Raw genomic sequence first — 25,755 nt, 5'->3', positions numbered from 1 at the left:
AGTAGGATCTGACAGGTTCTTCCTGCTCATAGCAACACCCAACGAATCCCAATGTAGCCATTTTTTTTTTAAATAAAACCTTTCCTAGGAAGCATAGGGTATGGATTGCCACGTCCATACCAAAGTCAAAGTACACCTCTTGTAATACACTAATTCATCACATTCTTCTATTTACAGAAACATCAAGGGAACAGGTAGCATAGGATGCAATGTCTGTTTTCTACATGGGGTCACAGAAAGTCTGACCATTCAGATAATATATATGAGCAAGGAAAGCAGCCCTTTTTGACCAGATAGCTGTCTGTTTTTGAAAGAACAGACATGATCAGATATGTGACAGCAGGCTTTTCTTGTAGAAAAATCTACCCCATTTGCTCATACTTCATATATTCAGTTGTGTCTAAATAGCTTCTGGCAATGACAACTAGCTTATTTTTATAAGACAAAGTAACAGGGAGAGCAAGATACAATCTTCAGTTTTAGCTGCTTATTTTGAATTCCTTTTATTATAGAACTTCTAGTATTTCCAATTTGTCAAAAATCCCAGTATGCTACTACCCTACACCCCTTCTATTTCTGCTATTTTGTCACATGGCGACCATGTTTTTATGAAGTAAAAGGTGGCAAAACTACTTTTGCTTTATTTGGACCCGTCTGGCAGGATTGAAGTTAAGCAAAACACTGCTTTGTTTTTTTTAAACCTGACATTTCACAGATAATTACAAAAAAAAAACCCTAAACAAACAGAAAAACCAACCCAAAACCTGGACACTCAAGTTTTCATTATCCAGCATAATGCACTTTATTTGCCTTCTAACAATGAAGTAATTCTGCACTCCTGAGCAAAAGGAAATGCTGAGCTTTTCAGACAGAAAATTTCCCATCCATATCTGCCCCGAGGGTACTAGCCCAGAACGATGATCTTTTCCCCAGACACAAAGGAAATGTGTTGGAATAAGGATCTGTGAAGGACTACCAGCATAGGCATCAGTCAGCAGGACATCGGCTTCAAGACCAACAATTTGGTATTTACCTGCCAGAGATGTCCCTTGCTGAAAGCTGTACAAAGAGAAGAGATGATGCAAGGACCTCTTCTGCTAATAATGAAGAGGCTCGCAACACCTAAAATCCTGAGCCACAGAGGGAGGCAGCTATGGACTGTGGACAACATGCACAGGCTTTGTGTCTTCTGCACACCCATTGACTAAAACAGCCAGGCTTATTCTGTTATTGTGTTGCTACAATGCATTTAACCAGTGAGTTTCCCTCTTCTTCAATAAAGAAGGCAGGAATACAGAGACTTGGTTTCAGGAGATATGCTCAAACATGTAAAGCCAGAAAAACAATAATTTCAAACATAAAACTCTCAGAAATACTAAAAAAAAAAAAAAAAAAAAAAAAAGGGAAGCTCCCAAGCAAATAAACAAACCCCACCCCAATACAAACAAAACCTAAAAAACAATCATTGCAGAGAGCTGGTTAAAAAAGAAGAAATTGCAATTTGTGCCTTCATCTCTCCAGCAAATACATGTGTATACATATGTCTTTCTGATACATATCACAGTATTTTTCCTTAAAGCCCACAGTATAAATGTCAAAAAGAATAAAAATAGAACAATTTGGAGACTGACAGTTTCTGTGTAGACTTCCATAGCTCTGCAGAGTTCTTAGGAAACTTCACTGCTAGATTCAACTGCTTGGCAATGCTTCCCATGTAATTGGTGTTTATTCTTCATGGTCCTTGCAAACAAAGCTATTTTGTAAGAGATAAATATGCAACCAGGCCTGGAAAATCCCATTTGTAAACATGCTGTGGAATTTATGAATAGAAGTGTGCCTGAGAAATCACATGAGCCTCATTCAAGGTGTAATCCATAGCAATAGGATTCAAAAGAGAGCAAATCCCAATCACACAGACAAATGAGGAACTAATTTGTATTCAAAGCTCCCGTATATTGATATTTTACATCAGAAAAATTATGAGGTGGAATTTTTTTGTACTTTATGGAGGAGAATGAATTAATCAATTATGACTGAATAAAAAGTTTTTTTATATTCAACTATGAAAACATTCTTTTATGAAGCAAACCCATTTACTTCTGATTTTTATAATTTAGAACTAAATTACATTCAATTTACCTGTATCAAGCAATTTCTTACCTCAGGTCCCTGAGGACCCAATGGTCCATGGGGTCCAGGGTCTCCAATTTTCCCCTTGAAAAAAATCCAAACAATTAAGATTTTTGATTATAATTTATTTTAAAAACATTTATTAACAAGAAAGCCCACAGAAGTGTTGAGATGACTTTTTTACTAAATAGGAAATTTTATAACTGCCTCTCTTTGAATTCAATTAAGACTAGTTCTTCATATCTCTTCGAAGTCACCAAAAATAAAAAATCAAATTAGTTTTAGACAGAGAAAATTGGGAGTTTTGAGACAGTACAAATAGTCACAAAAAACACTTGAAACATATAGTTGTTTTCACAATAAAACCTACATCTTATTTAAAAGTCCAAGAAGTAACTGTTACAGATATTGGTTTACATACTTACCTATATATTCTAAGCATCCAACCATAGCCAAAGAAATGGCAGTTTTGTGATTAATAACAGTAAAATTAGGTCTTTTCCACATGTTATAGTGAGTCCATTATATGCAAATACTGACACATCTAAAAATGGGTCAGATTATTTCTCTAAGTTATATCTGTTCTTCCACATATTTACGAGTTTTGCCAGGCCATACCTAGATGTTCCTTGAGCAAAATTAAAGTCTGACCTGGAAAATATTTTTTAATTTTCAGCATAAACAATTTTATTGTAAATTTATTCTACAAAATTAAAATTATATTACTTGCAGGACTGACTTCTCAAAGCTTAATTTAACATAAGTCACAAAGTTGGTCACATTCAGTATGTGCTTAAAATCCACTACTGTTCAGACAAAGAAAGTATTTTTTATTGAGTTTAAGGGCCTATGACATTCATGGGGTCTAAGTAGCTTGATTGCATATACGAAAATTGACACTGGAGTATTGTCAGCTTTTAATTATACACTAAAAAGATAGAGAGATTAGTGCTAAAAACAGGTGAGAAAAAAGTCAAATAACCCTGTGCAGCATGCCTTTTCTGTCTCAACATTTACAAACCCAGTAGAAGTGGCAGCACTGCACAGATGCCTTTAAAGTTGCTAAAAATCAATACATAATGGAATTCATGACTACTCCCAACCCTGTGAGAATTGGCCATTATTAGTAAGATTTCACACACTCTCTCCAAATCCAGCTGGTCCAAATGCTCATCTTGGCAGTTCCCAAAGCTCTCAGTGGATTTGCTTCAAATATTACCAACATGTCTATTCCCTCACAAAGTGACTGTCACAGAATACCTAACATCCTAAGAACTTCTCTATTAAAATTCAACACATAAACTGACCTCTGTAAAAAAGCGTTATATCTTAAGATCTGACTCACTCACTAACACCAGTCATTAGAAATAAAAGCATCTTAGACCTTATTCTTAGTGCATTTTGAATTAGGTTGCTTCTAGAGGATTACATGTAGTATGAACCTTATCACACAAAAGTATCAAAGAGAACAACATACAGTGACATATTAAGAGCAAAGTTTGGTGTAAACTTACTGGGGGTCCTGGTTTTCCTCTGATCCCTGGGGGTCCTGGTAAACCAAGAGCACCCTGAAAAAAAAAAAAGCTATTATACATACATGAAAATGAATTGTTAAGTTTGAAGCAATGGATTGCTGTATTTTGCCACCTGAAACAGATTTCAAAATAATTCTGTAGGATGAGAAATATCTTCTAACACTGAACTTTCATCAAAAGAGTTCTCACAGGATGTGCTATTTCAGTGACTTCTGATGTACTAGCCAAACAGGAAAGAAGATCCTTATTTATCTCAGTTTCATGATATGAAGGAGCATGTCAGACCCTGTGCTGCTGCTAACTACACCAGGCCCAGGTGAGCTGCAGATGAACCTCAAGGTTCAAGGGAAAAATATCTTCTACAACAGTTTCTTAGCAAGATTCAGATCATACCATAATTCTTTTCTTGCTTGATGTATCTCTAAACACGGAGTTACCAGAATTCTGTCTGTGCCCTTTACTTGTCTTTGTTCACATGTTCAACAACTACGTTTTAATGAGCACAGCATTTCTGAAAAATATGTTAATTCGGTGATATCCAGTAACTTTTACTACTGCATTCTACTTTTATGCAACTGACCTGTTGCGTTTTAAGAGATTCAGAAGACTGATGAAGTTGATGAAATTGGGTAATTTTGTGAAAGAATGCAATTATAAGTTACCTTATCGCCTGGGTACCCCTGGTCTCCTGGCTCTCCTGCAAGGCCATGTTCACCCTAAACAACATATAATTTTATACAGACATATGTATGTGGATTAAAATGGGGTAGTTTTCAGAATTAGAGAATGAGAAATTTTAAATACTAAATATTAAATTGATCTAAAGCAGGTCTTTCACAATGCAAAATATTGCACTGAAAAAACCCCTCCAGGAAACCCTGTAGACTTGGGTATTGTTATGTCCAGTAGTAAGCATTCTCTCCAGAAATAAAATATCAGATCATGAGACTTAAGTAATTTTAAAAAATAAAAGTCAGAGGAGAAAAGAAAACAAAAGGGAAAAGGGAAGGTTTTGCTAAGTACATTGTGCTTAATATTTAGAGAAGGGAGTCTGAAAGAACTATATATCTCTAAGATAATGAAAATATTTAAATCACCTTATCACCTTTCATTCCAGGCTGTCCCACACTCCCTGGGAAACCCTGTTAAAATAAAGAAGACATAAATCCCATGTTCAAATATAATCTGGAAAGCAGCATAGGCACCTGGCTGTGGGATCATTTAACACCATACCGTGGGCCCTGGAATTCCTGATGGTCCACTTGGTCCTGCTGGCCCAATGCCTCCCTATCGAACAGCAAGAAAGGTGACTGCATTAAACATTTGATAAAATAGAATAACTTACAGACTGTAACAGAATGTGGCATTTTCTGCACCACAGAGAGAAACCAAAATCTTTTTCAGGCTAACTGCTTGGGGAAAAAAGGTATCCATATCTACAGTTTCCAACAACATCAGCAGAAACCCAAGAAACCAAACTTGCATCTTCTCCTGTAGATTATAAATTCAAGAGGAGATCACAGTGCATTAGGCAATGCAGAATAAGAAAGCTTTCTTTTGTACTGCAGCTGCACATTCTGTGGCCATTCTTGCTGTCCTTAAGGTCAGATGAGAACACTTCTCTGTAGGCATTGAATTTGGTTAAAGAAATTACTCTATGATTAGTAGGGCCATAAAAAATGGCCTTTTAGGGTCCTTTTACTAGGATTTCTCACCTATCAGTGACTTCTACAAGTTAAAAAAAAAAAAAGTGACTCTTCTAAAATACCAAGTGTGCAAAATTAAGCCTACGTCATGATGGGCATGCTAACTTCTTCTGTTCTCATGTACCTTCAAAGCTCTTACCACATCTCTCCTTTCTAGGACTTATATGGGAGAAAAAAGGAAAATTTTATGACAGGAAAAAGAAAAGTGAATCGCTAAATGAAAAATAAATTAAGAATCTTACAAAATCAACACAGCAACAGCAGTAATGTTAATGAAAGATGGTGAGCTAAACATAAAGACATGATTTAGCAATAGTTAAGACTATATTACAAAGGGAAAAGTCTATCTGTTTCCTGCCTGTTCTACCTCTGGGAGAAAAACAAACAAACAAAAAACCCAAAAGGTAGTGTTATATCTCTGTGGCAATGCAAAAATTTAGCAACGCATATTAACACAGAACTTGCTGAAAGTGATGTGGAAAAGATGAGATGGTCATCTATGCATTTCCAGTTCAGCACACATTCGTTATTCTCTGGAGACTCTTTCAGAAATGTTAGCAATAATATTCTTCTACAGCCATCATCAGATTGATGGCTCACTGGAGAAAAAGGAAGACTGATCACTTAGTGTCTCAATGGTAGAGCTTCCAAGAAAGTTGCCACTCTACATTGCTTTAGCTTTCCATGACTGCTTAAATGACATATTCTGTCATGTTAGATGATCAAGACAAATTGGTTACATTGCTGTCTTTTACTTGTGCTAAATATTCCAGTTCAGCAAGGCACTCCTGTATTAATAATCCTGTACGTTGGAAGGCACACTTATGGTAACAACAGCAATGACTGAAAAATCACAGAGGAGTACTTATAAACTTTTATAAGTTTAGCTTATAAAAGCAATGAGAGGAAGTTCCAAAACAGCTTTACAACATTCAGATTCATTAAACTCCTGTCACAGTCTCCAGACATACTGAGTGACCTGCTGCATGAGAGGAGCCCCGAAGAGAAGATACAAGGACTCCCTGAAACAACATCTCAGCCTTGGCCATATTGATCACCATAACTGGTCTACTCTGGCCTCCAATCGGGAGCTCTGGAGACACACCATCTATAACGCTGCTGTCTCCTTTGAGAAAGCTCGCAGGATCACTCTCGAGGAGAAAAGACAACGCAGAAAGAATCATGTCTTGCAGAATTTACCACCTAAGGAGTCCTTCTGCTGTGCCTTTTGCAATCGGACGTGTCTATCTCGCATTGGCCTCTTTAGCCACGAGTGTGCTTGTAACAAACGTGGGTAAAGCCCTCGCAAATCTTCGTTCACGAAGCCCAGCCATGATGATGATGACATAAAAATAAAACTGAAAAATTATCTCACTGATAAGAAAAATGTTGACTTAGTGAGTCTATCAGGTTGATTTTTTTTTTCCCCCAAGAAATAGCACTCATTATGGTTATATTTCACCTATGTACAAATGGTAAAAGCTTTGGATTGGTGATTGAAAATTATTTCTCTATTTCACAAAAAAATTATTGACACTCAATGTCTCTGTCAATAACCACAACTCAGCAAGAAGGCAAATGGAGCTTTGACCCCATAAACATTTATGCTCATGAATTCTAGATAGGGCAAAACTACTGACTAAGGTTTAGTCAAAATAATCAGTAACAATACCTTTTTAGAAGTGATATATAGTAGGCTTTTTTAAAAAACCTAGATACATTAATACAATTATCAATGTCCTCGAGGTAAAATTCGAAAGACAGTCATGTAAGAAGCAAACTGTAATTTTAAGCAAATTCTCAAAAGTGCAATCTCCAGTAGCATGAGTGCTTCAATTGGCTTGAATATGTGAACTGACAAGAACAGAGTAAATTCATGTTTGCATGATGAGGCTGGAAGCTACAGAGTTTTCTTGTGTTTTCGCTATGGCAATGCCATAACAATCCCAATCAGACAACAAGGGATGACTTACAGGAATATTTTTTGTTATAAACATATCATTAAAAAGTTAATAGTAATTGAACTCAACTGTCGTACTTCAAAAGGAAAAGTCAGATGACCATAAGTGTAAAGTGACAAACTTATCAAGAATGTTTCAGATCTGCAGATATCAAAAAAACCCACAAAGCAAACACTGGAGACAATCACAGCTTTCTTAATTCAAATGCAAACATGCTATCTCTCCTACGTTGTGAACATGGTTGCATAGCCAAGCTTGATTGAGACAAGGTCAAGAACAAAATAGAGGTCCTCTATGAGTAAATACGTGAACTACTTTAAAAAAAAAAGGGAGTAAGGCTACATGGTATGAAAGTATCACTCTTTCCCACCTCCTGTAGGACTCACTGATGTCACAGACCTTCTCTGGCACAACTGCATTGATACAACTACAGCGTGCAACTCCACACTGAGCACCACAACCTTCTTCTATAAATATTTTTTTAAAAATCAATATAATACTGTTAACGAGCTAAAGTAATTTTTCTCAGAAATTAATTCTGCTCTGAATTTGGTAGCCATCTTCAGGAACGAATGAGGGCTGAGTTGTTAAAGTGTTTGAGACTACTGCACTTTTTGAAAAAGTAACAGTGGCTTTAGTGCTATGAACTAGAAAACTTGGTTATTTCAAATAAAAAAACCAGACACACTGGATCAGAAATAAGCATACAAATCCACATCAAGTACAGAAGTACTCCATACTGGCAACATGACAGCAGTTTTGTAGAGTGATATTAATTAAAATCATGGCTAGCTAGAACAAAATCTGTTTAAATCCTTGATTTTCATAATAATTTTTATTATTTCACAAACAAAGACAAACACACAAGACAAATATTGTAATGAAACCATATCAAAGTAATAAAAGTGTACTCACTCTTAGTCCTGGAAATCCAGGAGGACCAACCCCACCAACAATTCCCTTCAAAAAAAATTAATTTTAGATTATCTGAATTTTACCATTTGAAAAGAAATCCCAGTGATAAGATTAATAAAAGTGATCTACAGAGCAAGTTATTTGGGATTTTTATAGAGTTCCAAATGAGTGAGAGCTTATCACTGTACAGAGGAACACACTTATTAAAATCTCTGGATTGTGCAATTCGATCTCCAGATATTTGTGTATGAAATCATTCCTGCTGCTACTGCAGGAATATGAGACTTTTTTTACCACAATACCTAAAATGGAAGGAAGAAGGAACAATTTTTTGAGGGTGAAAAATGAATTTATTAATATTTCTTCGAAAGATGAATAGAACAATGGCTCAGTTCATAGAAAGACCACTGCAAAATTAACACTCTCTTTATGAAAAATTGCTTCTTGATACAAACTACAGTATTTGTACTTTAAAAGAAGTTACCAATTCAACAGTACTCTACTACTGCCTCTATCACACTCAAGTTGAACTCAGAAGAGGTTAAAACGCTGCAGAAAACAGTTGCCAAGTCTCTTTGCCTTACACGAAACAGGTATTGTAACCCTCCAGATCATCATGTCTCATGCAGGCTGTCCCAACACCTGGGACCTGCTACTCAATGTCATACAGAGGGATCACCACAGCCTGTTGGCACCCACAGTGCAGGGGAAGTTTTATGCAAGCAAATCTAAGCCCATTCTGAATGTGTCCAACTGGGCATGACTTCGACATGGCCCAGAGGACACCTCTGTGCTCCCCTCTGTCCTCTGGTGCCTAAGCACCTTCTCCAACCTGCTCCAAACTAACCAGAAGCAAAGTTGGATGCTCAAGCAACATTCTCCAAGGCAGATCAACATCCTCAGAGAACTGGGAGGGTGTTGTGGAAGTGAAGGATGGCATCAGTCAGTTAAGCAGAAGAAATTAGGCATGGAGACAAGTGTCATTAGTGTCAAGTCAGCACATGGGAAGAAATGTCTTCCCTTCAAGTTCCTGCCACCACAGGCCTCCCAGGCAGCCCCTGCTCTTCACTGCCAGCACATGAACAGGCTCTGTAAATATCCCATTAGCATTGCAGCCCCCTGCAGCTGCAGCTCTGGCCCCTTGCCCGAACAAGCCCTGCAGGGTGAGTTTTGGGGGAGGAGGGGAGAGAGGTTGCTGCCTGTCTAAGAAGGCAGAAAGATCAGCAGCTGTCTTGGCAGATTAGATGGAACTTGTTTGCAAATGTTTGCATTAAAACAGGCTTCTTTGTAAAGTGCAAGTCTGTAATTTCAGATCCAGGCTTTCTGAGCTTGTTTCTATTAAAGTACTCTTCTGCAGATCTGGTGGAAAGACAGTATCTGTTTTTATCAGGAATGGAGGGAGACTTGGGAGTACCAGGAAGGGAAGGAAGAACTAATGTTTTAATATCATTTGAAAAGCAGCTGGTGACACTCACAAAGCCTCAGAGGGTTTTCAAGATGAAAAGCACTATACTGACATCACCTGACATTCCAACAAGGGAAACTTTGCCTCAGGGACCAGAAGTGCAAAAGAGTTTTTTTCCTATGTTACAAAATGTTGACACCAAATGTTGATAACCCACCAGCAAAATTCAGGTAAGCTTTTCTAAAACAAGTTTCTAAGGTGGATGTCAGGGCAGGCCTTCAAAAAGGAGACAATCTCTGCCCAGTTGCTGACTCTGGTCCATATCAGAAAAATCTTTAGACGCAAACTGATAGCAGTTTCCAAAGGAACATCCAACAATACAAGATCATTTAAATCAGCTGCTAGTTTACCCAGAGCTTACTGCTGTTCTTTTGTCCTGCCCAAAGCCTTTCACTGGTTTCTGACACCAAAGCAAATCTGAGTTTGGAGTCTGCAGCCAGTTTCCCTACAAATACAGCAAGACAGCAAAGCTGCTTTAAGAGATGTGACTGTGGCACAGTTTGAATATCATACTACAAGAGCACTTTAGCCTGCACCCACTGCCAAGGACAAAGCTGTTATCATACTGATTATAAAGCACTGAATGACATACTAGCATAATTGTTTTCAGTTACAGTTCAAAGGATGAAATCAGCTACCAAAGGCATAAGCATACAAAAGCTAGGTTTTTACACATAGGCAGAATCCTATTTTGTTAAGGTGATCTTGGAATAATGGTTTAAATTAACAATGCAAGATCAAATCCAATGCAAGAATTTTTGAAGACAAAACATTCATCAGCAATGCAACGAGGACAACAAGAGATCGGATTCTCAAGGTAGTCAGCACATGTAGCAGTGGAAACTGCATTCTTTCTGCAGCTTTCTGAGTCTTTTGTTGCTCTTTTTTTATATTTATCATAGTGCTTTCCTAGCAATTTCCATGAAAAATTTAACAGTCCAGGATTTTCCTGTGGACTTCAAGACATTTCTTTTGAGGCATAAGTCTCCTTTCTATTTAGGAGGAGAGTTAACATTGAGTGTTACAAATTTTATCATGTTAATCAACACACAATTCAATACTTACAGGGCTTCCATCTGGACCAGGAGGGCCTCTATTTCCAAAGTCACCCGGAAAACCCTAAAGCAGAAGAGAAAATAGCCATTCTTCATTATCTAAGACATGAAGAGTGGTCCTTACCAATGTGAACACTTGCCTTAGTCTGCATCCAGAGACTGAAATAGTAACTCAAGACATGATAAAACCTCATTCATTTTATGAGAGTTTTGACGTCAGATACTAGATTATCAGGAAAGAAATCTGATTTATCAAGTCAAGCACTGAAGCTTGAAACAGAATGTTCATTTTTTGCTCGAAAAGCAAAATGAAATGGAATTCTACCACTTTACTGGCTCTAATCTTTCTTCCTCCTCTAAGGGTTTTGAGGATTGTTTTTCTTCTTTCATATGTTGCCCACTCCAGAAGCATATAAATTGCTGGGCAAAGTAATTTGATGCCATAATTCACAAGTATGTATATTTTTTTAAACTCACAAATGAGGCATCAAAAGGGAAATGGACGATGCAGTGGACAGTTTTACCAGCCACATGGAATCACAGATGGAGGTCACAAATGATACAGCACAAACACAGTATAGCAGGAGTTACAAAAGGGACAGATTACCCCCAGTCATCATAATCCCATTCCCAACAGCATGTGTCCTTTAACTGATGCTAAAAAACTCGTCTTAGTAAGTAGAAAAACAAAAGTAAAATGAACAGTCAGAAAAGTCTAAAACTGGAAGGAATATAATAATATTACTGTGCAACAAGAGTTTTATGAAATCAATATTATCATTTATCATTAGTATAAAGCATACAAAGGATGAGTATTCATAATTTTAATATAAAACAGAATCTGAATTGTTTTTACAGTTACAAAAAACCGGATTAATAAATTCTTAGTAAAATTTCCAGGGTCTGTTCTGACACATTGACAACTGGTTTTAACTAATCACAGATAGAAGAAAACTATGTAAAAGCATTCCCTCAAATGTGTATATAAGAGCAAAATGCATCATACTAACAGGACAGAAAATGCATTAAAAATACTGCAGAACTAGCCAAGTTTTGTATTATGACCATACAATGGAAAGAAATTGAATATATATACTTTTACTGTGAAATATTTTCTTAAAAGCATATTATATGCAAAACTAATCTAAAATTCAAACACATCCTCACTCTGTGATGTTCACAATACAGATCTGAGCAATTGAATTTTTCGTTCCATTTTAAATATGCCAGAAATGTTACAAATATGAACAACTATTCAATAAATCTGGTAAGTAGCAGCATTTTGTGAATTATAAGTGTATGATCCTTTGTATGATCCACTTCATTTATACTTTAAAATTACTTCCCAAAAATGAGATGACGTTTTGGACCTGTTTTCTTTCATGAAGATCCCTGCCAGTCAGTCAGGTTTTTTGTCTCAACTATTATTATTGAGAGAAGTTTAGTCCAAAGAAATAAGTTGCACCCTAGAACAAAAGGTGAGGAGCCTGACCTCAGGCACTACAAATTCCCATGCCAAATTTCCTTTAGCAATGGTGCCCTGCCCCAAAGCACCAGCCTTGTTAACTCTAGGCATTGTGCCAAAAGACCTTGTCATTACAGCTATCATTGTTTGGGGTTAAAATAACACACATTCACTAAGACTGTGATCCAGCAGAGTACTTCAAGCCAGGTTCCCATGTGATTGCTCTCCTGGTTTGGGCCCTACATTAGGAACCTTCAGTCAAATAAGTACTTTATAGATCATAGAAAGGATTTGGAATGAACCTTGGGATTGAGGAAATTACAACATTAAAAGAAATCAGTATTGTATTAAGGTAACCACAGACATTGTGTAGAGGGGCTTTTGGTGCTCTGTCACCTATGTGAATCTTCTCTGAATAGATTTATATAAATAAAAGTCCTTATAAGAACATAGCCTCGCACTGTGCTCTGATTGTAAATGAAAAATAACTGCTTACCACAGCATACACAGCACCAACTAACTGCTATGGACTGGAGCAACTATACTGGCAATCAATGAAACCTGCCATGGAGAATGATAGTATAATGCAAAACACATTTTCAGTGTACTCTGCTGTCACCTCTTCTTCCTATTCCACACTCAGCACAAGACTTTGATTTCCATCCAAGTTCTCCTGGTTCTTAAACACTGCGTGTGACTCACCAGCACGAGACACTGCCCACTACTGCAAGGTATTGATGGCACAGAGCCCTTTGTGCCCAACATGCAGATGCACAAAGTAGCATTCAGTTCAAGTTATAAGCAAATGACAATATGGTCAACAAGCACAGGAACACCCTGTCCTTCTAGCTGAATAATTAAAAACCAAATTCCTCCTTTGATTTCTGTACCTCAGCTATTTGATAGCAGCTGCAGAGAGCAGTCTATCAACTTAATGGCACTTTGCTTGCCTTTCTTTACATCGAAGCAACTCTTGTAGGCTAGTGACTATTTTGGCTGGTGCTAGATCACACAGAAAACAAAACAATTAAACAGAATCCCCCACAACTTTCTTAGCATACATCCAGGGCCAAATTATGATAATCACCCTACAACTGCTGAACAAGCTTGTTCAAAATGCTAGCTGAAAGTCATCTGAACTGCTGAGTGCAACTGACTGCACAACTGCAGAACACTATCATGGTTTTCAATCTCAAACCACAAGAAAGTTAAAATTAGAAACTCCTGGATAGCTTCAAAGACCTAAAATAATATGGTTGCTGCAGAAAACAAAACATTTGGCATGTTTTACATATTTACACAGGAAATATGTAAACCTTGGTAATGTATCCTTGGCAGACTTGTGTTTATTCTCAGCTCTAGAAATATATGTTAAGTAGAGGACAGCTTTAATTTACCACAGTCCAGAAATATTAGACATTAGAAGGTCTTCATCCAAACCAACACCAAAATCAGATTAACAAAGCTGGCATCATATCTGCACCTTGTGCTAACATAGATTTTACAGAATTATTTATGTACTAGCTGAAAACAATAGAAAGTCATCTATGGACAAAAAAACCCCTAACTTTTTTCAGTGATTGAAGTTATAGAGTGAATTACAGGTGGATTTACATTGGCAGCAGGAATTACAACAAATATTAAAAGTTTTACCTGTCTCCCTTTAGGACCTCTTTTTCCACGTAAGCCTGGGATGCCCTGAGAAAGAAATAACCCATCAAAAGTAAGTTTTCTTTCCTTCAATACTTAAATTCGAGTAATTAAATCTGTTTTTGATTATTTGATTGGAAAAAGACAGTGTCAGAAGCACTACCACTAAATAAGAATTAAAAAATAAAGAATATTTGAGCAAAGAATCATAGAGACATTGTCCTACAGCAGAAACACAAACTTTGCTTGTCTTTACTGAGGCCATATCAGAACAGTTATGAAAAAGGGCCATATCTTGCTTGCATCTAAGTACATGGCCAGGCAGTTTTGTGCTCAAGAGAAGTAAGAAAAAGCTCAAGCACAGAGTGACAGAGACTTCCATGGCTTGTTCTACTTTAAAGATCATCTGAGAAGAGACAAATATTAATGAATGAATGAATGAAATTGCTCCAATGAAAAATATTCATAAAGGGCCTTGTTAGTAAGAAAAAAAATAACCCTAATCCTTGCAGCTGTGGAGTAAATTAAGATAATAATTTACAGCTCCTCCCCATTTAACTTTAGCACCAGTGCATTTCATTGATTAGCCTAATTATATATGACATACTTATCTGATTTTCTTCACATCAGTTTTGCTATTAGCAAAAAGTACTTAAATGAATACATTGTACATTTTCCCCTCATTCTAACGTATATTGCATTACCACACGAACATCAACATTTCATTAATGTTCCATTAAGCCTACCCTTTCTCCTTCAGGTCCTGGTTGTCCTGCCACACCTGGAGGTCCAATGAAACCCTAAAAACATAAGAACAATGCTTTTCATCAGCACTGCTTGTCCCTCAGTATTGGCTAGATATGTGTTCACAATAGAGGGATTAAATTCAGACTCATTTGAAACTACCAGTGAAGCTCTAGCAATTTAAATGTGACCAGGATTTACTCTCCAACTAAGAGCAAAACCAATTTCCTGCTATAAGAGTACAAAGTCAGCTATCAAAGAAGTACCAAGAAAGTGGTCCAATAAGACAAGGTTGCATCAGACACCTTATTTATTAGAATAGATGGAATTAGCAACTTTTTTCATAAGTTAACCTTACTCATGAAATACACCAGAAAATATGTTCTCATCTTTAATAACACTGTATGATCACTGCTATATGTAAGAGCTCTTAAAAGACAGAAGTTTATCTTAACACAAGTAGAATGTCTTAAAGTTCAGCGGTGGCATTTCTCTGCCACCATTCCTCAGCTGTATGGAGAGATGGGTTCTACAATATCAGATTCAACCTGAGACTGGAATAAAAATATTATTAGTTTCTAAAAAAGAATTCCTTGCTTTCATAACTCTCTCCAGTTCTCCAATTGTAATTATTTAATTTCTTTTTTTTTGTTAATTATGAAAGACAGTGCCCTTCTTGTCATCCAGCCTAATGTGAGAGTAAGGAAAACAAGGACACTTCTACTTTCTACAGTTTCTTAAAACATCTGAGAAGCAGAGCACAGTTTGATAACAGGAATGTTTTAAATGTAAAGCTCTAAACACTTCATATCATGTTGCTGCACACTCCATGGCACAGTAATATGGCTCAAGAGGGCTGTGTCATCAATTTTACTGGGAGTTGTTTTTAGAATTCATATACAGGACTTAGCCTTAAGACATGACAGGTGTTTTTCCCTTAAATTACTCATGCATTGGCCATTTTTAGCTTTGTGTAAACAGAGCAGCAGTTACTTTTCAGGAAGTGACTGGGATCACAATGTCTTGTTGGTTGAAGGGAGAACAAGACAAAATGCTTGAGAATCTGAACAAAAATAAACTGAAGAACCATAAAAGAAACAATCCCTGAGGGTCCAATATCTGTTGGCACTTGATCCTGACAAACTAATTTTTTCCATCATTGTAATGAAAACTGACATAAAAAAAAACACCTCGAAAAAAGCAGGCAAATGTTTAAGAAGCTGATGCAGGTAAAGGTTTTTAGTAACTACATTAAAAAAAAACGAAGACAAAAGCAAATATTGATAATAACTTAGTAATAAAATTATTTTAATAGATGCTTGAGAACACAGAACACTGCTCATCAACCTGTACGCGAGCTGAGGGCCTGAAAACACCTAGCAAAAGCTGCCTTCAAGTCCTAGATGCAACCAGCAACATGCAAGTTTCTGGAAACCTGTTTCTACTGCTTGATGATGAGAGTCAGTGTGAAAAAATACATATACATGCACCAGCATGTATAGAGAAAAACCCAACTTATTTTACTTCCAAGAGTAATCAAAAGCAAACCTTGAATGCACAGAGTAGTAAGACCCTTCAGTCCCTGGGGTATATAAAACTACAATTCAACCATTCTAAAATCTTAAGATCACTTTCATGGTTTTTGTATGACAAGACTGTTTCTCTTTATCAACTTCTGTAGCTGTTACAGACTGCAAATGCCAGATATGTCTCCTTTCTTGACAACTTCCATCATGGAAATAATGCTTCAGGCAGGAAATGTCCACTGGTCTTCACTCCCAGCCCTCACACACCCAGTACTGCTTTCTTCTCTTGCCTGCATGCAAGTGAGAGGAAGGGCAACAATGGAAGATGGCTCTCTGCAGCTCACCACAGAAAAAAAAGTAAACTCTTACACGTATTTTGAAAGATACACTGTGTCTTCTCATTTGCAGGTTCTGCAAGGGCAGAGTGGTTCAGCAGGCAGAGGTTAATTAAATTCCTTATCCCCTTTCTTATGTACTGTATGGGTAAAAATAGATATGCATACCAAAATGCTTACTTACTCTTACACCTTTAGGACCTGGGTTACCTTCTGGTCCAGCTAAGCCCTATTATAAAAAGACATGAGATGTAATTCATTTTAAACAGCGAGAGATGATCTACGTAAAAGAACTGGAACAGCATTTGTTAAAAGTAAACTTGCAACACATTCTTGAAATTCAGAGGACTGAAGACTGTGTCATCAAGTAGTCCCCTGGGATCATGTTCAGAAAGGTCTCCCATTAATGCATGGCTGAAACACAGACAATGACTGAAACTTCCATTACATTAGAATTATTTCTTCTGGGAGGAACTCTTTTTTCCAGACCCAGTGATCTGGCATTACAGTGACATAATTTCACAGGATTTTTCATAAGCTTTTATATTTGTACACATTTCCAATTACTAATGTCAGAATAGCAAATGTGGTCCAAATGATCTAAACATTTTACATCATTCTATACAAAAATGTTATCATCCATTACTCTATAAAATATTGTAATGGAATTTTAAAATATATAGCCATTACAAACCTGAACCAATAAAACACTGAAGTATTGGTCAAATTCACCCTTTTAAGCAAATACAAAACCACAAAGTCAATTGTTGTCAATCTGTCTTATGTAATTTATCTGGGGAAAACAATGAGTATTTCTGCTTCATCTCTTATTTGTATTACTGCGCTGAGGTATCTGTAACCTCACATGTAAATCAAAAAAACCAGAATCAGTATTTATATAAGTGCTTGTGTTTAAAAATATTGATCAACATAACTGGTCTACTCTGGCCTCCAATCGGAAGGTCTGGAGACACACCATCTATAACGCTGCTGATGCTTTTGAGAACGCTCACAGGATCACCCTTGAGGAGAAAAGACAGCGCAGAAAGAATCATGTCTTGCAGAATTTACCACCTAAGGAGTCTTTCTGCTGTGCCTTTTGCAACCGGACGTGTCTATCTCGTATTGGCTTCTTTAGCCACCAGTGTGCTTGTAACAAACATGGGTAGAGCCCTCCCCAAATCTTTGTTCACGAAGCCCAGCCATGATGTGTTTAAAAAAAAGCTCCTTTCTGGCTTTATTGGTTCTCCTAAAATATCTCAAGGGGGAAAAAGTCTTTTATTGTTCTGTTTCCCTAAAGGACTGAAGAAATAGTTTCAGCAGTGAAGTAAACACATTGGTGAAAAATTAGGAGGAACAGGCAGTTTCCTACTGCTTCTGGACTTGAAATACAAAAAAGATAAAACACATAGAACCACATGGGGCTTATGGACAAGTGTAAAGTGTTTACACATTCAGTATTTTGGTAATATCATTTATATATTCTAGAAGGGAACAGCATTACTGCATCTAACCCATCAAATTTTAAAAGCCAAGAGACTCAACATTCCCTTGAAGGCACTACCAGAGAAAGAGGGTTGTTTCAAAAATAAATGACAGGATGTAAACAATTACATTTTTAAGATTAGTAGTTTCAAAAGAATTAGATATGGTACTTCGGAAAAGAATAAATGGCAAAAAAAAAGAAAAACCAAACAAAAAATTCAAAGACATTAGTATAGTTACTGCACCTGCCTGCCAGGGTAACCAACTGCCCCAATACTGCCAGCCATTCCTGGAATTCCCTAAGTGGAAAAAAGTGAGGGGGGGCAGGGGAAGGAAGAGAGAAAAAAGAAAAGAAACAAAAAACACATTTAACGTCATGGATTGAAGTTTGTTTCATCATTTCTCTTTCAACATCTACTCATATGATGCAGCTTAAGCTCATGAAAAAAAATACTTTTTAAGCAAGATACACAGTAATATCCTAAAATTCACCCATCATAAATAAGTAACTCCATCAATTTCAGTTACATATCCTTTGAAAAGAGTCTAAGATTGTGTGAAATACAACAGTGCATTCCTTACTTTCATAGTAAAAACATAGATGCTATTTGTAGGAAATAATTGAGGAGGGCTATAGGAGGCAGATCCTTATAATGAAGTAACTGCACGAGTCTTAGCTGTATTTGAACAAATACATTAAATTCTTCATTAAAGAAGAATCCTTGTATCCTTACAAGGCCACTTTGCTTTGTTTCTTCCAGAATCAGGTCAATATAGCACTGGATTAATTATGAATGTATAGAACTTCTCTCCATCTTCTGATGTTAATTATCTTTTTTCCCCCCACTGGCTATCTCTATCTCACTGCTATATTATCATCAACGCAAAAAAATTCCTATGAGCCTGTAATAAAAATTCATTCAGTTAAGATCTGTGTATAAAACTCATGAAACTCACAGATGATGCTCCTGAGTTTTCATCTCCCTTCAGATGTTTACCATCTATTATCATCACCATTTCCTTTTCAGGATCATCCAAAAGGAGACTCGTGCTTCTCTCTACTCTGCCATGAGAAGCCTCATTAATGCTAATAAGACATCAGCAACTGGATATCTTTGAAACTTACATTCAGGTTGCTTCTTGAACTGACACAGAAGTGAGAAAAAGCACTCAATAACTATCACATTTTCTACATGCTAGGAGATTTAAAATGCATTAGATCAGTAGAGGTGGGAGAATCTAAAATGTGCCTCTTAAAAGAATTTTACACCAACATCTGCCAATCTGGTATTGGAGTGGAAAAACAAGCTGGTCTTTTCCATTTCATTTAGACCATTTTCTTACCACACAGATCCCTAAATAATCGGAATTATTGGTTAAGAACTGCCCGGTATTTCCTTAAACAGTCAGTAATTTACACTGATAGCTTATGTTGAACACTTACAATGGGTTATACAATCTTCTATCATCCACTGTTCATCTGCAGAGTACAGTGTACTGTGCTTCCATCACTCACCTGCTCTCCCCGTGGCCCTCGCAGTCCCGGATAACCTTTAAGACCCTGCAAGTGGAGAAAGAAAGATGCAATAAATACAGTTAAATAAACAAAATGGACCTTCTTTTCATACTCTATTCTCCCTTTATCAAGAAAAAAAATATCTAGACTTGTCTGTCTGCAGAACTGGTTTACATTCAGCAGCTCATATGAAAGCTGAGTTAGAGTAAAGCAGTAAGAAATCTTCTTGGCAATTTAGACAATTTCAAGATATCAGCATGCTTTAAGACAGTTCCAGACTTGTTCTCTTTTGAACAAATGAGTACATGGGATGCTGTCACCTGCTAAAACTGAAGAATTAGACTCTACACAGTGCATTTCCCCACTCCAACTCCTTGTCACGGTGACCTTTCTGAACAAGGCAGTTCAGAGGAGAGGTGTAAGTAGATGGTCAACTCAGATTATTCTAGGACACACTCAGGAGAGACTGACCTTCCAAGAAACACATCTTTTTTTGAAATTAACATAGAACAAATTTCAGCTCTTATACTACGGAATTTTTATTGGTAGGGAAAACAGTCTCATCCCAGATATATTCCCTGTGGTGCTGGAATCATAAAACTGTTGAACTTTACTGCCTGTGGATAGACCATTTCAAAATGGTCTATTTTACCTCTTAAAGAAAAAAAAAAGGAATTAAAAATAGAGCTGGAACCTGCCATCTGCACAAGTACACTTGAAAGGGGAACCTTCTTGAATGTCTTTACACTGTACTAAACATACCCAGGCAAGCTGGCCTAAAAGGGAGCCTCTAACAGTTGCATGATTTATGCAAAAGCCAAGTTTCTGGCCTCCACATCCTTTGCAAGAGGTACTGGGAATACACAAGTCCAAAAGCTACAGCTTGAAAGAGAAATACCAAAACAATCCTTATTATGGACAGAAATCTATCATAAAATTGGACTCAAAGACATTGACTGAGCAGCGGGAGTGTCTTGGCTGATGTTAAACATCTGGCTGCCTTGAGGCATGATGATACTCATCACTCAGTAGAGACTTGAGATTCACTGTAATAAGAGGAAATTCTGCAACTGATTTCAGCAGATCAGGTATTTCAAATTTTTGGATGAGCTTTTGCATGATCATAACAGTATTTTTGCATGAAATTAATTTTATTATCTTATACAAGATTAAAAGATAATTTTATTTTCCTTGGTGACAATTTTGGAACAAGCCAAAAACTCCTCTTTAGCTTTCAAAATGTGAGTTAGAAAACTACAGTTTTTTACAGTCCCAGCCAACTCCATATTTCATGAATTTTATCCATTAAAGAATTTTATCCTGTTTCGATGCTTAAATAATCAACTAAAGAAGGTGTTGCTAGAAGAGAACTCTCAGTTTCTTATTTTTGTAGCAGGAAAAAAGGAAAGCAAATTCTGCTACACACAGAAACACTCAAAGAAAAGTTTATCACAAGTTAGTTTCAAAGTGGGTCAGTTTAGCTGATTAACACTTACATGGACAGTCTCAAAAAAAGGCTCACAAGAAACTGTGAGATGAAGGACTGATTACTGTTTGCATGTTTCTACACAATAGCATCTTACTTCTGTCAGAGCAAAACTCCTCTGAACTCCTACTTTAGAGCAGTATGCCCATATTCTTATTCAGAGTTAACATGGCCTTAATTCATTCTAACTCACTTAATGCTGGTTGGGAATGAAGCTAAACCATGCTAAAATGAATATCATTCCAAAGAGACAGTTTTCACACAGAGGTTTCTTTCCCTGTGACTTAGCTAATCCTCTTAAAATTCTTAGATTTTTATTAGCTCGAGTTTGTATTCTTGAGCATATCCCTATAAATTAGATGCAGTTTACTCTGAGCTAAGATGGAAATAAATAAGAAGAATAAAAGTTCACATGCACTGGTTTGAAAAATTAACTACCTTCCAATTTCTAATGAAGATTAATTCTCTGACTTTAAAGCTCAATGTGGAAGAGAACAGTTTGAGGCTTCCACTTACAGCAGTACAGATTTCAAGTGCATTTCAAAAACACAGCAAGTCGTAAGAATACTTTGGTCTGCGTGAGAGAAAAAATATTTACTGCCAACTAAAATGCAGCAAGTTGAAGTGTCTGACTTCTACCATATGGAGCACAGTGGGACCCAGACTGAGTGAAGTGTGTATACGGCAGACAGTCTGTGTATATAACAGCAAGGATTATTCAAGCCATGTCTTTCCATCTTACTGTTACACGTTGTATTTTACTGGAATTTCTATGCACTGTTATTAAAATACATTAAAACATTTCTAGCACAATATTGGCAATTATTCTAGAGAGTCAAGCAATTTCTGTAACCTGTAAAAATCAGTACGTGAAGTTTTATGACTAATGCTACAACCATCAGCTACCGAGAGATATTATTTTTGAAAAGTATCAGCTATAAAGTTTGCTGGGCATGGAGCAAGTCTAGCCAATAAATGGACTCCTGTGTGCTGTCACAAGAGCCTTTGCAATGCTTGCTTATCAGCTCCATGGTGTCACCATACTGCCTCCAGTTTTGAAAAAATCCTTCAACAGCAAAAGGTTTTGGTTTTTTTTCATAGTTCCATTCTATGTTTTTGCTGATGTTTATTCCACAAGTAAGATTTCACCTAGCAACTCTTAGCCCAAATATCCTAAGGAATGGAAATACCACTATTCTCTCACAGAACCAAGTTTCCCTCTGCTCAAGGAAAATTGCACTCTGTAGAAGAAGCAGTGGGAGACACTCGGTAGCTTAAGGCTGATACCACCATGGGTACTGCTTTGAAATTTATTTATCTGCCATGTCTTTTGAAGAACACCAACAAAAGCAGCTGTGATTAACATCCTGTTATGATGATCTCAATTTAATTACAAGGGAAGGTTTTGCACCGTAGACAGTCATAATACCAACAGCAAGCCTGACGCCGTTCTATCGCCTCTTGACCATCAGACACCCACCTGATGGCCACTGGGGCCAGGGTAAGTCACATGAAAATGGAAACAGAATCTTACCTTCTGGCCTTTGATCCCAGGGGGACCTGGAAAGCCTATGGGGCCTGGATCACCCTGTACAACAAAAACATCCAGAATCAATATGTTTCACTGGAACATGGCACAGGCCCATAAACATGTAGGACTTAACATCTTCTCTGTATTCTTGGACATTTACTATGAAGAAGCAGCTAATGTTGTTTGATTAGGCATAGATTTTTATGGGATTTTTTTAGAGGAAGAAAACTGAAAAGCCAACAGTTCCTCAGCTGAGACCACCAGGTACAACGTGCCTGCTCCTGCAACATGGCCAAATCATCAGAAGCTATACAATTCTTGAGGTAACCCTTTCCTCAAATTACTATATATATTTAACTATTATTGTTTATATTACTACTATGCCAACCATCCTCAACCAAGAACCAGGACACCATTAAGGTATGCATTGTGTTCAACACAGCACAAATCTAATCTGTGTGAAAGGCAATTTGAAAGATGCATAAAGACAAAAGTGTTATGGTGGAATACAGCTATTCTCATCGAGTATTTTAAACTTCACAAACACATGATGGCATATGGGAATAAGAATTAGAGCATTTCAAATGTTAGGGAGATGGATAAAGATGCAAATTTTTATGGTTTTTGCAGATGGGGAAGGAGGAAAGGTTGTTTCAGCACTTTTTTTCCTTGCTCAGGACTGACAGTGAAGAGATTCACTCCTTCAGGATTAGTCCCCAGATTCAAATTCAGTGAGCCAAGGAATGGATCCTGGAAATGAGTTAGCATCCAAATAAATTTAACTCCATTAATTAGGGCAAGCAAATTTAAATGGGGGGGGGGGGGAAATTATGAACACAAAATAGCGTGAACTATAAAAATGAATATTAATCCCATATTTTTTGATTATAGATGCTTTCCACATGTATTTAGGTGTAGTCATACAAATATATGGGTGAGCTTTAGACTGTCCTGTGGCTGCTTGGGTTCATGCCAAAGAATATAGCTTGAGTTTCAGGCAGACATGTACAGCTAACGACACTATGATTAGATTGCCAAAAGCAAAAGCTGGTTAAATTAAAATAGTGTTGCTATTTCCACAAAAGCTGCACTTCAAATTCCCATTAGTGCATCAGCAGACACATTTCTGAATTTCTTCTCAGCAGCCCTTTAACACTGACAATATATATTTGTGAATTTTAGGCTTTGACAGCATGTAGCCATTAAAAATTAAGTTATTTTATGTACACATCAGCAGCTACTAAACAACAGTTATTTGCTAATGCATTCTTCATTACAGAGAGCGGTCCTGGATTCTTACAGTGTTTTCTACATAGCACAAATATTCCATAATTTACCTACTAAAAAATGCTGTTAATAAAACATAGCATTAATACAAGATATTGTGCTGTCATAATTTGTCTCAATATTAAACAAGACTTCACAAAAGAATGGGATAGACAAAACCTTTTTCTATAATTAAGAAAATAATACCTTTTCCCCACGTTTTGCCCGTCCTGGAGAGAATCCTGGGTCTCCTTTAGGGCCCTGTCACAGAGAAATTAAGCTCATTAATACCATCAGGGAAGAGAGTTTTTAGTAATATATGTGCAAACAAGCATTGTCAACTGTTACAGCAAGAGGAGGAAGAATGTTCATATAAAATATACCTGTTAGCATAGATATTTTTCTTATAACTTTTTCAGTAAAGAGCAACAAAGAATGCAATAGTGTAAGTTGACACTGAAATGAGAATTACATTTTCCAAATTTCACATCACAAAATTTTGAAAAGCAGATTTATTGGCAATTCCAAGCAGGATTACAGCAGACACCCCAACCAAATTGCTCTGCCCGTGTCTCCATCACTTCAGAACACCAGCTGTTCCTCAGAGACTGTGCAAAATGAACAGGCTGCATTACTGCATGGACCACAACCTTGTCCAGGTTTCCTCAGCCTTCCCACGCAGCACGGACATTGTGCTGGGAAGGACAGAGCTGTGAATGCAGACAAGGCCTCTTTTCCGTAAGGAATTTGTGCCTAGCAGTTGAGACAGGTGATCATTCTTGGCTGGGCATTACTGTCCTCATCCAAGGCTGGGCAGCAGACAGGAGGACACTGCCACACCGGTCTCCCCTACAGTGAGTTAGCTGTAGTTAACTACAGTGTAGTTAAAGCAGCAACAGAATCCATAAAATAGATTTTCTTAACTAATCTATTTTTCAGAGAGCCAGGAATAAAGCCAAACCTTATGGACACTTTTAAATTACTTTAAAAACAGCCCTCAACTGCTTATCAGAAATTAAACGCTGAGGACACCAGGTGTTGGTTGGAACTGCTGGCTCTCACTCAGGGCTGGATACTATGCTGTAAGGGTACCAGTTAATGTTGTTCATGTTTCAAAAGCAAGTGCATAAAGGATCCTTCAACATCTTAAGGACAGAATAAAATTCTGTGTTAATTTCCTGCCAGAAAATTGTTACAACTCATTTGTGATGTTTTAAGATCAAACAAAAGTTTGTTTCAGTTTACATACTCAGTGTGGGTCAACTGGATTCTCAGAGACAGAACTTCATGAGCATCTAGCTAATTTTTATTTAAATATACTTTTATTGAAAAGATAATTTATAGTCTAACAGAACCGAAAGAGATCACTAAGGACCTAATAATATATATGTTTTTATAACTAAATAAAATATATATTGGTACATACACACATGTACAATTCCTTCTGTTCTTAAAGTCATGGAGAGAGCAACAGAACTGATCAGAATTATCATTCAGTGGAGGGGGAAAATACTTTATAAAACAAAGCCTAGGAGTAATTGGTTACAATTATTTTCCTAGCAATATATTCTATTATACAGCCAGCATAAATATGGTAAAAATTAATTATGAATCTCTAAGTTTAATTGTTCCAATAGAACTACATAAGAATGAAAACAAACATAAAATAGAGTAACTTGGGTTTACAGCATTTGACACGGAAAGCTTTATTAAAATTCTTTTTATGTCCTCAAGCAGATTTTAACACCTGTCACGACAGGTCAGATTCCTGCAATTAGGAATTGTACTAAACAAATCATGGTGCTGCTTTCTTCCTAACATATCTATCAAATGGTTCAAACTAAATATGAGTTGAAGGCATTTTGCAACTGCACAAATCTGTCAAATCTATTTAAAGGGCCTATGTTACACAAGTTTGAAGGTGTTATTTGAGCTTCCAATCCAGTATTTTGTCTTTTATTTTAAATATCACATCCATAAATCT

General features: G+C 36.9%; 1 protein-coding gene across 5 annotated transcripts in view; it reads right to left on the bottom strand.

The window, feature by feature from the left end:
- The window catches only part of COL24A1 (collagen type XXIV alpha 1 chain), a 123,940-nt gene that overhangs the window by 73,155 nt on the left and 25,030 nt on the right, over nucleotides 1-25,755 (bottom strand). For 4 of the 5 annotated variants that reach the window (XM_064664817.1, XM_064664818.1, XM_064664815.1 and 1 more), the window contains exons 6-19: nucleotides 23,979-24,032; nucleotides 22,509-22,562; nucleotides 19,489-19,533; nucleotides 18,218-18,271; nucleotides 16,672-16,716; nucleotides 14,629-14,682; nucleotides 13,886-13,930; nucleotides 10,778-10,831; nucleotides 8,248-8,292; nucleotides 4,899-4,952; nucleotides 4,763-4,807; nucleotides 4,328-4,381; nucleotides 3,645-3,698; nucleotides 2,161-2,214 (exon numbers count right to left, since the gene is read on the bottom strand). In XM_064664817.1, the coding sequence (XP_064520887.1) occupies nucleotides 2,161-2,214; nucleotides 3,645-3,698; nucleotides 4,328-4,381; nucleotides 4,763-4,807; nucleotides 4,899-4,952; nucleotides 8,248-8,292; nucleotides 10,778-10,831; nucleotides 13,886-13,930; nucleotides 14,629-14,682; nucleotides 16,672-16,716; nucleotides 18,218-18,271; nucleotides 19,489-19,533; nucleotides 22,509-22,562; nucleotides 23,979-24,032 (711 nt within the window). The remainder of the gene's footprint in view (nucleotides 1-2,160; nucleotides 2,215-3,644; nucleotides 3,699-4,327; nucleotides 4,382-4,762; nucleotides 4,808-4,898; nucleotides 4,953-8,247; nucleotides 8,293-10,777; nucleotides 10,832-13,885; nucleotides 13,931-14,628; nucleotides 14,683-16,671; nucleotides 16,717-18,217; nucleotides 18,272-19,488; nucleotides 19,534-22,508; nucleotides 22,563-23,978; nucleotides 24,033-25,755) is intronic. The other variant, XM_064664816.1, reaches the window with a different exon arrangement.

Source organism: Pseudopipra pipra, chromosome 9 (genome assembly GCF_036250125.1).
Source record: "Pseudopipra pipra isolate bDixPip1 chromosome 9, bDixPip1.hap1, whole genome shotgun sequence".
NCBI classification, from domain to species: domain Eukaryota; kingdom Metazoa; phylum Chordata; class Aves; order Passeriformes; family Pipridae; genus Pseudopipra; species Pseudopipra pipra.
Note: the sequence above shows the minus strand (reverse complement) of the source record. Positions and strands in the feature narration are given on the sequence as shown.